Here is a 15944-nt window from a genome sequence, read left to right as displayed (position 1 = left end):
TTGGATAAATGTGTGTGTATATATATATATATATATATATACACACACACACACACATATACACATACTTGTATGTCAGTATTCTGTACACAGAAGTTAAAGATAACACCTCACACCCCAAAATTGCTTTTGAAAGTTTATTAAAGATGTTCAGAGCAGTCCCTACTGACTTCTGATAAGACAACTGTGCAGTGGAGAATATTTTTTAAGTAACATTTAGTACCTGGCTTTCAAAAGTAAATTAAAGAAATTGCTTAAGAGGAAGAACCACCATACACAGGCACACTTGCACACGCACAGACACACAGTGCTTGCTCAGCTCCCTTAACAGACAAGGTCCCTGCACACACACAGCAGTAGAATTGCATCTGCCTTTCCTGGGCCAGGTGGATAGCTCACATCTCCTGCTCCGTGCTTGTCTGAACCTCTGCTTGCCTAGCTCCCCTTTGTCAACTATGTGAAAGTTCTTTTTGAGTCTGTTTGGCAACTAGATACTCAGACAGGTTTTGTTTATTACAAAGGCACAGTATTTTTAACCCCCTCCCATGCTATATATATAAAATACAAAGACCACCTGCAGCATCTGTACACATCTTAGAAATGAAATGTAGAAGTGTCTGAAATTTTCATATAAAAGACAATCCTGGTTAAATAAAAGTACCAACCTTTCCTCCAAAGGCTACTAGCCTTAGCCTTCCCCCCCCCCCCCCAGCTGCCTAAGTGGAATATTTTATTTACACATTTTTGGTACCTTTAAACCAAAAAAGTTACACCTGGGGAGGAGGGGGGCAGGGAAAAAGACATCGTAATTTTAGAAAGAAAAACAATTGGTACCAAAAGACACTAAGCACACAGGTTGAGGTCTTTCATGTCAAGTATCAGGCCAGGGAAAGCAGTAAGCTAATGGGGAAAAAAAAATACAAACATTTGGATAATGAGTTGAACAAGTGAGATGACTGCTCCAGCAAGCTTTTAAATAAGCACGACTCCTTTGTGGACCATTTAACATGCTCAGACCAGAGACCATCTTGCAGCATAATTAGGCAGCTGAGGTGAATACATGTTTGTTCCTCACAAACAGCTGACCAGAACCAATCTGGCATTAACTTGTAACACGTGTGCGTGTCTCTGTGTGCACACACACTCAACTACTTTGCATAACAGGGCATTGGGGCCTTGGTTCTTTAAAAAAGGAAAGGTACCTCCTCCCTACATTAGCTCACCTTTACACTGACTCCACCTGCTTATCCTCACCAAACCAGCAGGGCCAGAAAGCAGCGCCCCCCTTGTCCCCAACTGCTTTGTAGGTTGGGTCATTTTTATCCTGGGCAGAATAGGACTTTTCAAGCACAAAGCTTGCACTTATAAGGCCACTCCAGATGCTAAAACAAATACTTGAGCAATCTTAAGAGATACAAACTCCACACTGTACTTAGGCTGTGCTGAAGACCAGTTTGGTTTTACAAACCAATGAAGAGCTTGAACCCCTTCCCTCCCTGCCATCACACAACTTCCCCCCCACCCCCCAGTAACTGAGAACAGCCTCTAGTCTATTGTATCAGGTCTTTGGTGCCTCAGCTTGCAAGTCAGCACTTGAATATAAGTTCTGTTTGTGTATGGCAGAAATCACTTGATACAAAAATCCAGCCTTGCTGTGGAAAGAGGGTAGTCAAAAGAAGCCTAAATATGTTACTATTGCTTCACCCTCCAGTGTACTTCACTCTCTTGCTTTTACCCCTATAAAGCTTGAGGGCTTTTCTGGCACAGCATCCAGGGGAAGGGTATCACTTAAAGGGTTTCAGAGCAAAGAGGAGGCTGCTGCATCAGAGGGAGCCTGCTGGATTTAATCCCCTCAAGCAATGCTTGTCCACTGCATGGTCCACATGCTCATGCAGGTATGTTAAAAGAAGGCACCACTAACCACTCTTCTTCCAGCATCTGCTTACAAGTGACAACAGCAGTAGCACCTCTTACGGATTTGGCCACTTGGATGGAGCATGTCCTCAGTTCTGGAACCCAGCAGGGTGTGAAGTCTGCTGAAAGCTACCTCAGCCTGCAACAGGATGAGGAGGCAGCTGGCAGGGATCAGGATCTGTGCAGGGTTATAATGCTGAGAATTTGAGGTGCTTATATAAAAACTGAAAGGCTCATAAGTCTTACAAACAAGCCTAACTTTACAAAGGAAAACCCTGCTGTCTTATTTCCAGAAATTTGGAGAGGGAGGCAGGAGTGGAACAAGAACTTTCTGTAACAACGTACTGTGAAGGACTGGGGAGCAGGAGGGTCAGCTGCATTAATGTTGATACTGCTTCCTCTCAATTAAAGGCACTTCTAAAGCTACTAGGATTCCATATCTACAGTACCTGTTTTAAGGTTAACAGTGCATTGTCCTGAAGTTGATTCCACACTCTAAAGTCAAGGTCATGACAAAGATCACAAATCTGACTAACCATTAGAGAATACATTTTGGGGAGAGAAAGAAAAGGGAGCACAACCCCCTCCATGGATACACACTGCATTAGCACAGATGTAGGGCACTCAAGTCACAGAACATGAGTCTGTATTTATGTATGCATGCATGTACCTGTTCCTCCTGAAGAGGAAATCTGATGAAATAGTTTCTTCCCAGATTTCAGATGTCAGCCTGTGTCCTCTGCCCCTAACTGCTTTGATTGGACAAGTTGTTTGGACACAAGAATCACTTCAGTCCTCTGGGAAAAAAGGTATTTCCAGCAGAAGCCTCATTAAGGACCACACCAAGCCTTTCAGTTAGCTAATGAAACGCTCTTTCGCATATAACGAGCCAAACCGTAACAAGAGCGAAGGAATTGGGGATCAGAAGCCCCAGCAGATGAAAAGTACTGAAGAGGAGGTTGTGTGACTGGAAGCATGACTTGCTTTGCTTTTCAGTATTTGTGCAAACCTTACATAATGTTTGTCTATAAAACTTTCAGAGCGTTCAGTGCTGCGTTTAGCAGTGTTAACTCAGGAAAGACAAAGTGATATGCTGCATTCTCCCCCAAACCTTTAAACCACCGTATCAACTTAGTCTTCATTTGCAAGCGTCTCAGTGGACAGCCAGATTTTGGCACCGCTCAAGAATTTGCTTAAAGGTGTTCCCAGAATGCTCCGTCTGCATAGGTTACCTACAGGAGAAAATGGGAATGAGGAGGAGAGAAAGTCTGGGGCCCCAGAGGTGTCATTTGAAGCACTTGCTCTGAAGTACATCCTGCTTTGATCCAGTTCCAAGCAGTTGCCTTGCAAGGAAGAGTTGCTTTTGTACTGCCGAAGATTGCGGTGCAACATGTCTACTTCGTCTGCCAGCAAAGAAACTTTATGGAAAGCAGTGATGAAGCCACCATGATTGATCTGGGCCTCAGGAACCCAGCGGAAGTAGCAGAGTTTCCACAGTTTCACTTGTGTTCCAGAGACACGGGGTAGAATGATGCCATGCAAATCAACAGGCTTTGCAAACCAGTCTCTGAAGTACTGTTCCATACTGTTACTCTGACTCTCTGTTTGCTGTAAAAACTCCGGTTTCAGTTTTAAGATCAGAGAGTTTCTTCTTGGAAGGAACTCTTGCTCACTGATGATTCCATTTTTAAATGCTGGGGGTACACCTCGCAATGTGGAGCTGTAGTTTTTCTGCAGAAAATAAATACTGGTAATTTTCCAGTTTTATGCTGATCTGAACAGCAGATTTCCCTGAGCTGCTAGGATGCATCATCCAGAGAAATGATGTGACCTTTTAACAGTTCTGAGCTTGTGACTCACTACTGCAGGGAAACAATGCGGCCTTTAAAAAAAAAATACACGTTTTCTAGACTTTCTAAAACAACAAATAATGAATTAACTGGTATTTACTGAGAAAACTTGACAGCCTTGAGGGAAACAAGTGGCATCTCATAATTTTTGCGTAGATGAAATAATGCAAATGTTGGCAGCAAGCTCAGCTGTATAAGATAATATCCTGGAACACAAGGCTCAGCAACTTACATCTTTACTTCTACGGAAAAACAGTTCTTTAGGCTGAGAAGCAAAGAGAACTAACTTTCCTCATGCTAAACCATGGGTGTGAACCACCACAGTTTGCTGGCATTAGTACCTTGTGGCTGAGCACAGCAACAGCCCATGCACAGACAGACAGCACTGGAGTTACCTTTGAGCGTTTAAAGGTTTTCACTGCTCCGTTCTGGACACATGGTGCACTCTTTCCAATATACAAAGGGTTGTGAAAGAGCAGGCGATCCCTGCTTGTGAACTGAAGAGACCAGTCCCAAACACAAGGAAATCTGAGGCCTTTCTCATCGCCCAGCTGAATATTTTTGCTTATTGCAAATTCCTGCAAGAAATTAATACACAGGCATGTTTAAAAAAAAAAAAATCAAAGAAAATGGGTTTGTTCACAAACGTTTATTACGAACCAGTGCATTACTATTGGCCAAAGAGCAGAACAAAGCAATAGAGTGGGGAGGCAGTCTACTGCTAGAGAAGACAGCTGCACCCTGGTTTCCATTTGAGCAATGCAGAGGCAGGACTTCCTCAGCAAAAATTACTCTTCAGTGACATTAAATTGTTTGTTTACTCTTAAACCATCCACACTGTTATTTTGAGAATACACTAATGGTCTCCTCAATGCTCCACTTCTAAGGTAGTTACCTACCACTTTAAAGGGAAAATATTTAACAAACTAACAAAGTTTTACTTTTGCCAGTCATCAAGCTTTTTTTTTTAAACAGAGTTCTGATAAGCTCCAGTTCTCAAAAACAAAATTTCAGTGTTCCATTTTCAATGTGTATTACTGTTTGAACTTTACATAGCTGTTCCAAATTTCAACTATTTAAACAATTATATCAAAAGATTTCCAAGATTGCCTGAAGTGTGAAATTCTATTTATTGTCTGTCATTCTGCTTTATCAGTTCCAGATAGAAATCTGTTTCCTAGAGGAGTACAAATAATACCACATTCTAGGAGGAAAAACAAACAAACCAACCAAGAAATTCATCAGACTTTCTTGACAGTTAGTTACTGTCTGTGCAACAGTCACCTGAAAGGACATTCTGATCATATTCACCAGGGAGCTGAATGTCCCATGCAGAGCATGACATTTTCAAAAATACAAAGGAATGCCACTGAGCTGAGCTGATGTTATTCCCAAGAGGGCAAGCTGCAGTCTGATCTGAGAAGTCAGTGTACCACCCCATACTCACAGTGCTTTCCTTCACTCGCTGGTGAGGGCAGTTGAAAAGGAAAGTGCCAAACAGCGAGATCCGTGCACTGTCGTACAGGATGGTCAAGTACACTTCAGAGAACTCGAAGGCTGCTGGGTATTGTTCTAGCAGCTGCCACACACAGTCAAGAAACATCAAGAACAAAGGAGACTGTGGAAAGAAGCAGAAAGATTTAATGCTATACTGTTTCCCACATCATACCAATTTCTTTGCTCCATTAGGGTACACTCCTCAGCAGGAATGCTGGCAGCATTGTATCTTTTATGACTTTATGCAACTCTAATACTTTGTATTCCTTTGCAGCCACTTTCTCAAGCAACTATGTCAGCTGGCTTTCTCCACATTACCTTTTCACAGCTTTCCCTGCTGTGTAAGAAGTCAGTCAGTTCTTTCCTGGACTCTCTTCACACTCATGTAGCTGCAAAAATGCTTTCTGTCATCTTGTACATCCCTTATAATTTCCAAATCAGTGCTAGTAGGAGCATTCCTTTCTGCTCAGCCTTATTTCCACAACATATGTACTTCCTTCTTGTTTGAAGTTACTGGACAGCTTATGATTCAGCAAAAGGAACTTCTCGTTTCACTTTCTAGCTCTTTCCACAGTGGCCCGTGAATGGCAGAAGTATAAACTATCATCTATATAAAGCTTTACAAGTATTTTCCTCTTTCAAGATTCAGTCTTCTGTATATCCTTTCCTAGGATCCAAATATCTGCTCTCATTATCCCCCCCCTGTTATTTCAGTTTCTTTATCCCTTCATGCATTTTCTCTGCTTAGTGCTCAATGCCCTCAGTTTGTCTGATGGCTCCACTCTGGGGATATTGCTTTTCTATTACTCTTGGGCACTGTCCTTGCAAAAAAGCGGCTAACGTAGGGTCCTCTATTTTTACAATTGCAATTACAGGTCTCACCTTTGCAATCAAGAGGTCAAATCATATTAGCTGAAATACTGAAAATCAGGCACTGTGCAACCCTCTATTCATCTGCTTGGCAGCTGTGTACCAGTTCATAAAGCTGCAGTGCTTCTCCATCAGCTCAGTACTTAGGAAACTACTGCATACTGATGTGACTGAACATGCAAAACAACATGGATGAAGACAGATACCCCTGGTAATACAAATAAAATAAACAATCCTTGCTAACCTTCTTTTATTTCAGTTTAAAATGTGGGCTGCGCTAGCATCTGTAATAGTGGGACCTTTTCCTGTGCAACACTAAAGCAACATAAAAACCCAGCAGATCACACCCCCAGTTTCACTGAACCTCACATGGCTGTGGAAGATAAAGAAAATCCACCTCCAACCTGGGCAGTCTCATTTTCTCTGTGAGATTTGAAAGTATTTGAAAGAAATATTTTTCCTTTTAAAATTTCTGTGTCAACAAACATTGAGGCAGATACCATTATCACATACAAACACCATTCATTCTTACCTCTTTGTCAGATCTCTTTAAGTGGTTACATCTGTCTAAAAACTGATACCCTGCCATGACCCATTCCTTCTGTATTAAGCTTTGAAATCCAACAATTGTTCGAAAGTAGGGATCCAGCATGACTTGAATCAGAGAAGCAGCAAGACAGCTCAGATCCCGTCCTTCTTCCTCTGTGAATACAATGTACAGAATGGATTAAATATTTAAGTCATACATGCACAGGCAGACCTCAAAGAGCAAAAAGTGGCAACCAGGTCTAAAGCTTTTCTTTGAATTTCTTTTAAAACATGCTTTTCGCAGCAGTAATTATTCCTGTATTTTTAACTGAGACTGCTGCTATAGAAAATGTTGCTGCAGCATCCAGCACAATGCATTCATCAAGAAGAAAATATCCACCCAAACACCTGGTATTTAAACCAAGATGTGCTGACAAGGAGGGTGTTCTTTTTGCTGGATATTTTCAACATATTTTCCACTCTGAAGCAGTTTTGGAAGGCCTTTGTATGGGAGTGGGTTATAGCAGCTGAAAGGGGGTCATGAAAATCACAGAAATAACATTTCTGATCTTGACATAAGCACATTTTTCAGTGCCTTTTTTTTTCCCTGGAATATCTGTTTGTACTTACACAACAGCAGCCACTGTTAATGTAATAATTTTGTACATAGGACCTCTGAATAAAACTGGTATTGTTTATGCAAGGAGTACTTGCCCAGTTAACACAGTACTAAACTTCACTCTGAAGTTTCAATTCTATCATAATCATTACCAGAATAAAAACCAAAAAGACCCAAATTTCCTTTTGATGCTATGGACAGTTCATATACGTAACAAAATTATTTTTCATTCTAGTTCCTCAAATACATAAAATATTTAAAAGTGAAAAGGTTTATGTATAAAGATTACAGATAATTTAATCTAACTGTGTTTATCTACATTATCATACTAGCGCACACTATGTGGTTGCATTACCTTGCAGAACTACAGAAACATGTTTACATTCCATCATATAGACAAGCTCAGCAGAATGCCTAAGAAACAACCTAGACAGAGAAAGAAAGTGGTACAACAGTTAGTACAGCTGGTTCACACTCTAGACAAAAAATACACCTGGGATCTCTCTATTTGTACGTATAACAGAGAATTCTTCAGCTGATTCACTGCTTATTTACACTGATGAACGTTCATCGCATCTCATTAACCAGCATTTTATTAATGGTACAAACCTAATATACTCTAACCAGTGAGTATTTTCCAGAGAGGATAGCCACTTCTCTTCAGATTCTTCAAAAGGCTCTGTAACAAGGAAAGTAATTACATTGCAGAACAACTTCATGTAACTCTTGCCCTTAGCCAGATCTATTTGAGCTCTTTCTATTTCAAGAACATGACCACCATGAAAGAAGGACAGTCCAGCATACCATTAACACACAGCTGTTTGAGTTTGATATGTGCAGCCTGGATTTCCTGGATGTTGGGGAGACACTTGTCCAGATCAGACTTATAGACGTCACTTCTCAGGGGATGGCTTCGAGTTATTGCATTACAAATCCTAAGCAAGAAAGAGACCTTTTATTATCAGAGAGGAGGGAAAGTCTGTCCAGAAATGTGCTGCCATCTTGAACTGCAAACAACTAAAACCACATAAAACATGCACCTTACTTTAAAACAATGTTTTTTAGTTTATATTCAGGAGACATACTGCTCCCGCCTCAAAGGTACTGACTCCAATATTTTTGGTATCTGTTAGTTACAAAACAAAAAACTGGAAATGCTAGATCATTAAAATAGCACATCTGGCAAGTGAAAAATCAGAGGCTGACTTACGGTTAAATAGCTCCATGCAATTTTTAATTTCCTACAGTATTTATTGATTATCTGAGCTACATGAACAGCACATACGTAAGGTTTACTAAGCCAAGAAATGTGACAGCATTTCAAAGCAAACTCGGAGTTCCAGCCTAACACACACAATGTATGTGCCTGTACAACTACAAAAAGTCACCACACAAATTAAACAAACAAACAAAAAAAAAAAAACCCAACAAGAAACAAACTAGTAAACTACTTAGGCAAGGTTCTAAATGTCTTCATCTTTCATCAAGGGCAGTGAGTGACAAATATTTCATCGAAATACCATGTGCATTGTGGCACTCTGGTATTTCCCAATGCTGCAAATAAATTAAGTACTGTGTCTTCCTGAAGCAGGGAAGACAACATCTGAAGCTGTATTACAGTAGTATCAATAGAAAAGATGCATCCTGATTCTTCTATCAATAAATTATGTCAGCTGAATGACTTGCCACCTAAAAACCAAACAGCCCTTAAAATTTGAAAAATAATTGAGAATTTGTAACAGAAGTGGACCTTGAACATGAATTGTGCTGGAGCCATATTTGGAGAACAGTTCTGGAAAGCCATTGTGCTACAGCATTGTGAAGCAAGTATCCATCACCAGGCGCTGCTCTGTGTTACACAGTCACCACTTGGGTTACCCCAGGTATCTGATTAAAGAATAACGTAACTCCTCACATACCTTTGATCGATTCTTCTTTGTTGCAATACATCTTTAATGTGGGCCATTCTTACAAGGGCACTCCCATTAGGGTGATTCCAGGACCATAACTAATATGGGAGGTGGGGGGGGGGAACCACAAAACACAAAATAATGCAGGTTTGTGTTATTTCATAGGCATTCTTTTAATTAACGTTCCACACAAAACTATGTAAATTAGCATACATATCTTTAATATTGTACAGTGGCCAAGAACAGTAACAGAATGAAGACTACACTTACTGGCATTCGTCTCCCAATGAAAGAGTAGGAGTATAGCTTAAGGTCTTGATCTGCTAAGGAAGACGGAACCACAAAATATTCTGGAAGGCTTGGGGAAAAAAGTTGATACAAAAGGTTACTTCTTGCAGTGCTGCCCTACCAACTCTTAAAACATTGCACCAGTCCCTAAACCAGCAGTGCTAACTGCTTGCCCTGTTTGTCTACATGACCTTACACACCACTGGCACAGCTCAGATGTATTTGCTTAGAAACGTGCATGATTCAGAGGGAACTACAGAATCATGAAAGAAACAGATGTCAAAATATGACAATTGGTGTAATGACAGCACTGTGGAATCTTTCAACTGAGGGCCTCTCCACAGAGTGGCACATTTCAGAAGTGAAGCGCACCGTTAGGTAGGATGGAGGCTTGGACAGAGGAGACAGGAAGAGACAGTATAATAATTGCCTTGTTTTCTTCTACTTGTGTTGTAAGAGAAACTTACCAAGTAGATATCATATAACCTTCATTGACTGAACAAACTCTCCATTCTGATGCACCTGTCCTTTTGATTTCTCTATCCCAATCAGAGTAAGTTTCAAACAAAGGTGTCTGCTGACCGCTGGCACTGCCAATGCTGCCACCACCACCACCTCCAGGGTCTATTCCATTCACCTTCTTTGCTAGGAAAAGAAAATTCATCAATGCACTTTTTAAGAAAAAAAGAAAACAAACCCTTTCTAATTACAAGTATGAGTCACCAGCAGCAGGACTATCGTTACATAGTCTTGTATTACATGAGATCAGTGATTTAATGACAACTTGGTGATACATAAAGATGTAAATGTATTTTTCTTCCTGCCATTTCAGCAAGGAAGCACACAGAATCAGTAGGTTGTGCTGCTTGGTGGAAAGCAAGACATACTAACACTTGGGAATGAATGTTATCTTCAGAAACAGGATTTCTCTCTCGTGCGTGCCAAAGTTACCCACCTTTGAAAAACATGAACCCTTCATAGGCTACCCTTTAACTAAGTACTGTCTGAAAAAAGCCAATAAAAATTGTACTATTTCAACAGCTTTAAACGACTGCTGTACTGGCACCAAATAAACTGAAGACCAGGTTAAAGCAGGTGTATGTTTCTATATATATTTATAGCCAGACAATAATATGGCCTACCATTTTGTGGCTAGGGACCACAAAGATTATGTAGATTGTTACTAATACAGAAGGATCTCCTTTGATGGTCATTTTTTGGGTGCCAAGGAGGCAGACTACATACGTCTCTGGGCATTTTCTAGACATTTGGAAGCCAATTTTTAGATGAAAGTGAACTAAACCCTATTCCCTCAGTCATGAAAGCTTTAGCAAAAGTCTCTAAAGATCTCAATGCCCATCCAAACGATGCAGAATACAGACTTATGGCTCTACTCTCATCTCAGCCATTTTGTCTTTCTACTTTCTGTATCTATCAACATCATTCTTGCACTAAGACTACTTATGTTTTTCAAAAGCAAACTGGACTAAAATCAGAATGAAGAAGTTGTTCAAGGACAGTATACAGAGAAATACGACAATTACCCAAAAATGTTTTAAGTTTACTGCTAAATAGAGAACATATCATCAAATATAGCCTGGTAAAAAAAAAAAATGCTGTACATATACACCAGAGCAATGCAGACCTGCATTCAGGTCTGCAACAGGTTACCCAGGGCGGTCATGGATGCCCCTCTCTGGAAGGTTTCAAGGCCAGGCTGGATGAGGCCTTGAGCAACCTGGTCTAGTGGAAGGTGTCTCTGCCCATAGCAGGGCATTTGGAACTAAATGATCTTTAAGGTCCTTTCCAATGCAAACCACTCTATGATTCTAAGAAGCACAAAGACAGTATTTTAATTTTTATTTTACTGTAACTAGCAGGGATAGAAAGTTGTAAAACAGTACTGGAATTGTAAGAGCAAAGCCAGAGATCTATGCTACAAACACCAAGGTTCACAATGACAGAAAAAACCCAACCCAAATAAAAAAAGTATTTCAAACTCTTTTTTTTAACTCCAGCGACTGCAGCACAGCAGAACTACTACCTTTTGCAGTTCTGGTCTGCTGCTCCAGAGGAACAACATTTTTTTACCCACCTTATGTAATCTTTCCACCAGGTATTTTTCCATACAGCAAATGGCATTTAAAGGACAGAGTGAAGGCAACTTAGTGACAGACTAATGTTTTGTTCACGCTCCACTTTAACATTTCATTGTAATTTTATCTGCAAATTAGCTTCCTCCCTAGCACTTTATAAAGCTGAAATATGTGGACCTTTATCAGGTAAGAAATTATATATGTGCAACGTAATCACATGCACATTTAATTCTTGTGCATGCACAGGGCAGTCATGTAGGCACCCACAGGAAAAACACGCGTTTTGATGCAAATTTGAAGGCCTCAGCTCCTAATTCCCCAACATTCAAGTTTTGCTACAGGCAGATCAGCAGTTCCTAATGCCAGCTGCTGAGAAGTAACTATTTCAGCACCACAGAATTACATTGGTGGCAATTTCTCTCTTTGGAGGCTTGTAATGCTAGAACTGATGGTTTTCAGCTGTGTATTGGCTGGGGAACACTAAGCAGTGACCGCACAGCATTACACTAAAATTCAAGTTCCAAAGGCATCTTTTTCAGGCTTACCTAACTGACAAGGTTCAGTTGGAGATTGGCCTTGAGCAGAGAGGGTGTGCTCCAACTCAGCGGGAGTGGTGGAGGTTTTGAGTGGTAAGAACTGCCTAGTAAGCCTCTAGGAAAGAAGGTATGGAGTCCCAAGTTGCACAAATCCTCCTGCAATACCACCAGAAGAGAAACTTATTCCCAAAAGAAGGGCAGGTGAACTAGCCTGCCTGATGGGAGATTAGCTAGGTACCTACAGTACCGATAGAGACATACAATAGGAGGATTGAAGCGTGAAGTGAGAAATATGAGTATTCATGCTGACATAGGTTTGGGTTTGTTTCAGACAGGAAAGACATTTCTTTCAATTTTGGTCATTACTGTCTATCACAATGCATAACTTATGAGTCAAAAGTAAGAGGTTGGGTGCAGCATAAGCCAAGTTTATTACTCCTGGAGAAAGCCTCAAATGTTTTTGCCACTGCTTCTAGACAGAAGTCTTACTAAAATTACATATTGTGCAATGGGAAAAAAAATATTTTTTATTATTTTCAGACTTACCTGGATTATGATATATTTCCCCAACGTACTCAAATGCAAAGAGAAGCTGAAGGTCCGTTGGCTGAGAATAATGAGCTATTGCAAGGCACACCTAGCAAAGAAGTAGTTATTACTTTTAAAGGCATGAAATTCGTTGCCTTCAATTATGACAGTATGAAACAGAGCAAAAGTTAAAACCCATTCTGACGTTTTATTTCTATATTTTGAGATGAGTGAATTGTATAGTGAAATATCCTCCTATTTGCCAAGAAATCACTACTGTCATCATAGCAGGTGAGTTCACAACCATTGGTAAGAGCGGTCAACTGATAGTGGCAGACCAAGCTTTTGTAAGGAAGGTCAGACTGCAACAGGCATCCTCTAAAGACAGCTGTCTGTGTCAACAGAATCAAGCAGGGACTTGGAACTACTGTGCTGTGCCTGCCCACCTGCTTGGAGAAGTAAGGATGAGAACTGAACAAGAAAAGAACACAACACACAAGTGATGAACACAGTAAAGCTGAATCTCATTTGTAACTGGCTTTTGATAAATAATTTTTTTCTTTTAAAAGTACTTATCATCACAGCATAATGATGGCCAAGAAGGTCCAACCTTGCACTCTGTTCCTGACAGTGGCCAGCAATTAATGCTTAGAGAAGGGGGTAGAAATAGAGAATGCATACCATGATGTTTCACCAGGATATTTTTCAACAGCTGACAGTTCAGGTACTTCCTACTCAACAGCATTTGACAGGTGTTTCTTCTAAAGAGTTGTCACTTGGGCCAAGAAGTTTTTGAAGTGTGACTTCCCTTTTCAAAAGCCCTGTTGGTTCTTCACATTTAACCAAGAGTTTGTACCTATTTCTTTTTTTGCTTATCTTTTCCAGTAATTCACCATTAGGCATTAGGCTTACCAGTCTTTGCTACCCAAAACTCAACCTTCAAACATTTCCATTCTTGGAAAGGAAAACAAAAGGTTGCTCTTTGAAGACCTCCAGAACCTATGTCAATCTTGCATCTAATTAAGTTGTATTTCAAAATTATGAAGGGCTTTGGTGTATATAAATGAAAAGCAAATTATTTGGTAATAAAGCACAGCTTTTCCCCCAGGTTACTCGGAAATAAGTAATTCTCAGCGGGAGAAGTCACTTGCAGTTTGTCAGTGGAACTGCAGGCCAAGGATTTTCCATCCAATTTCAATTAAAAACTAGTTTTAGTCTAAGTCCTTGTGTGTGGGATTTACAGATAATTAAACATGCCAGTAATCACTCCTTTCCCAGTCTCTGACTGATCTTGAGGATTGAACCATCAGCAGAACTCTTTAAGGGTAGGAAGATGTCAGCTTCATTAAAATTTGGCCTGGCCCTTACAGGTTCTGTTCTAGGTGGCTGGATTCGAAACCCATCCATGGCTATGCCTGCAGGATTATGCAAGCACCAACACTGGAACTGACAATCTGATACACCAATCTGGATTAACCAGGCTGAATCAACAAGCCCTGTCCTGGGAAGGGGAATTTAGCAAAGACTTAAAGCAAGAGAGAGCTGCATCCTCAGAACAGCAGAGATTAGCATGTGGCACAAGGAACAATCCTACCTAAGGCTTCACATTCTTCGCAAACATCTTGGGACCAGCATCACATAAGCAACTGATTTTTTTACCCATATAAATTGTTCATTTTTGTAGAACCCTAAGATTATTAAAAGTAAGAGTGCAGCACATGGTTTAAGATTGTAAACTTCAAAGACAATCAAGCTGGTGCTAGCCTTTCTCTCACTGAATATGGATATTCACACTAATAAATACAAAAGAACTGACAAACCCCCTAATATCTAGAAGAATCCAACTCAGGACAAAAAACCCCAACCTTTCAAGCTAAGATATGCACTGTTATACTCAAAATATCAGGACGTGATTTAGAGTCTTTAGCTTTGCCTTTTTCCCCTCAGTATTTGCTTCTCCATGTTGCTAAAATGCACCTGACTTACCTCTAAAGAGACTAATTAAAAGGAGGTTATAAACCACAAAACTCTGTTCAACATGTTCAGAAGCATAAACTCCATTGAGGAAGTTTTTAATTAGGGACAAAGACAGTGTAAGTTCACATTATTACCACCTACAATTTTTCCTGTCCCTTTTTTTCCATCAGTTCTCTATGATGTTTTATATATGGCAGCATGGCAGTATTTATTCACTGTTTACCAGTTTGGGATGTTATTTTTGAAAGATATTCTGTGCATCCAAGAAGCTGTTTTCTGTTAGTGACAGAATTTTGTTAGACATAAAGAAGAAATTTGCAGGACACACTGCTGAAGGCATTGTGCCACAGGAAAAAGACCTGAGAGCTCACTTACAACAAGTTCTGCATGAAGAAAGGTACTATACTCTTACTGTCCTGTATGCAACATATATGGCATTATGGAATTTTGGCTTTTGATGGGGATGTTTCTCACACTTTAAAAAACCAGTAATGATTCTGCACTAAGTTGAGTTGAAAATCTTCTTTTTTTCTTTTTTCTTACAAACACTCTCTCCAAAAAAAAAAAATCCTATCAAATCTTAGAACAGTTGATTTAACTTTTCTCTCCACACTTTCAGTCCTACAATGAAACTGCAAAAGAAAATAGAGGACAGGACACTCTGAAGCAGAGGGTGGGCAGTGCAAGTGTCACTAGGAAATAGTTTAGCATGACTTTTCAACGTCATTCTAGGACTTGGTAAAATATTAAAAACTACCATGAAGTAATTAGAAGCCATGCACATTTGATTACATTTTGTGCTTTCAGTGTGCAAACCAAAGCTGAAGAAGCCAGTTATCCCATAATACCTTGCCACTTCTAACAGACTACTTTTGCCTAGCATTTGCAATGAAGCAAAATAGAACTGTGCACATACACATCCTGACTTCCATTTTCCTATGTAAATATCAGTTACCATAGTGAAAAGTAACAGAGCAACTCCTCTTCACTTACAGCAGTGAAGGATGAAAGCCTTTTACTATGCTGATCTATGCTTACAGATGGACTGCAAGACCAAAAACATCCACTGTGCTACCAAGTAACACAACGGAAATAGAGTGCCACCTGTTTTTAAAAGCAGCAGCTGAAATCTGTCATTTACTTGCCACATTCAGAAAGCCTGCATGTGTGCTGTGTTAAGATGGGTAAAATTGTGGGGGGAAGATGGGAGGAACCCAGATCTGGTTTCCAAAACACAGGCTAGCTCAGCTGTGCTTTTGAAGCCAGCAGCTGAAAAATGCTCCCAGGTTTTCTCAGTATAAACACTAACTCACAACACCAGGTATTGCATG

General features: G+C 40.1%; 1 protein-coding gene across 1 annotated transcript in view; it reads right to left on the bottom strand.

Moving 5' to 3' along the window:
* Positions 1–1538: 1538 nt before the first annotated feature.
* Positions 1539–15944, bottom strand: part of MTMR10 (myotubularin related protein 10) — a 39721-nt gene continuing 25315 nt past the window's right edge. Inside the window, 11 exon segments of the mRNA XM_054387765.1 lie at positions 1539–3645; positions 4160–4342; positions 5212–5382; positions 6664–6833; positions 7634–7704; positions 7888–7957; positions 8083–8213; positions 9198–9286; positions 9459–9546; positions 9944–10121; positions 12655–12745. Of these exon segments, the coding sequence (XP_054243740.1) occupies positions 3046–3645; positions 4160–4342; positions 5212–5382; positions 6664–6833; positions 7634–7704; positions 7888–7957; positions 8083–8213; positions 9198–9286; positions 9459–9546; positions 9944–10121; positions 12655–12745 (1842 nt within the window). The 3' untranslated portion in view covers positions 1539–3045.

The sequence above is a fragment of the Indicator indicator genome, chromosome 16 (genome assembly GCF_027791375.1).
Source record: "Indicator indicator isolate 239-I01 chromosome 16, UM_Iind_1.1, whole genome shotgun sequence".
Classification (NCBI taxonomy): domain Eukaryota; kingdom Metazoa; phylum Chordata; class Aves; order Piciformes; family Indicatoridae; genus Indicator; species Indicator indicator.
The sequence above is the reverse complement of the archived record's forward strand: the minus strand, read 5'-3'. Positions and strand labels throughout refer to the sequence as shown.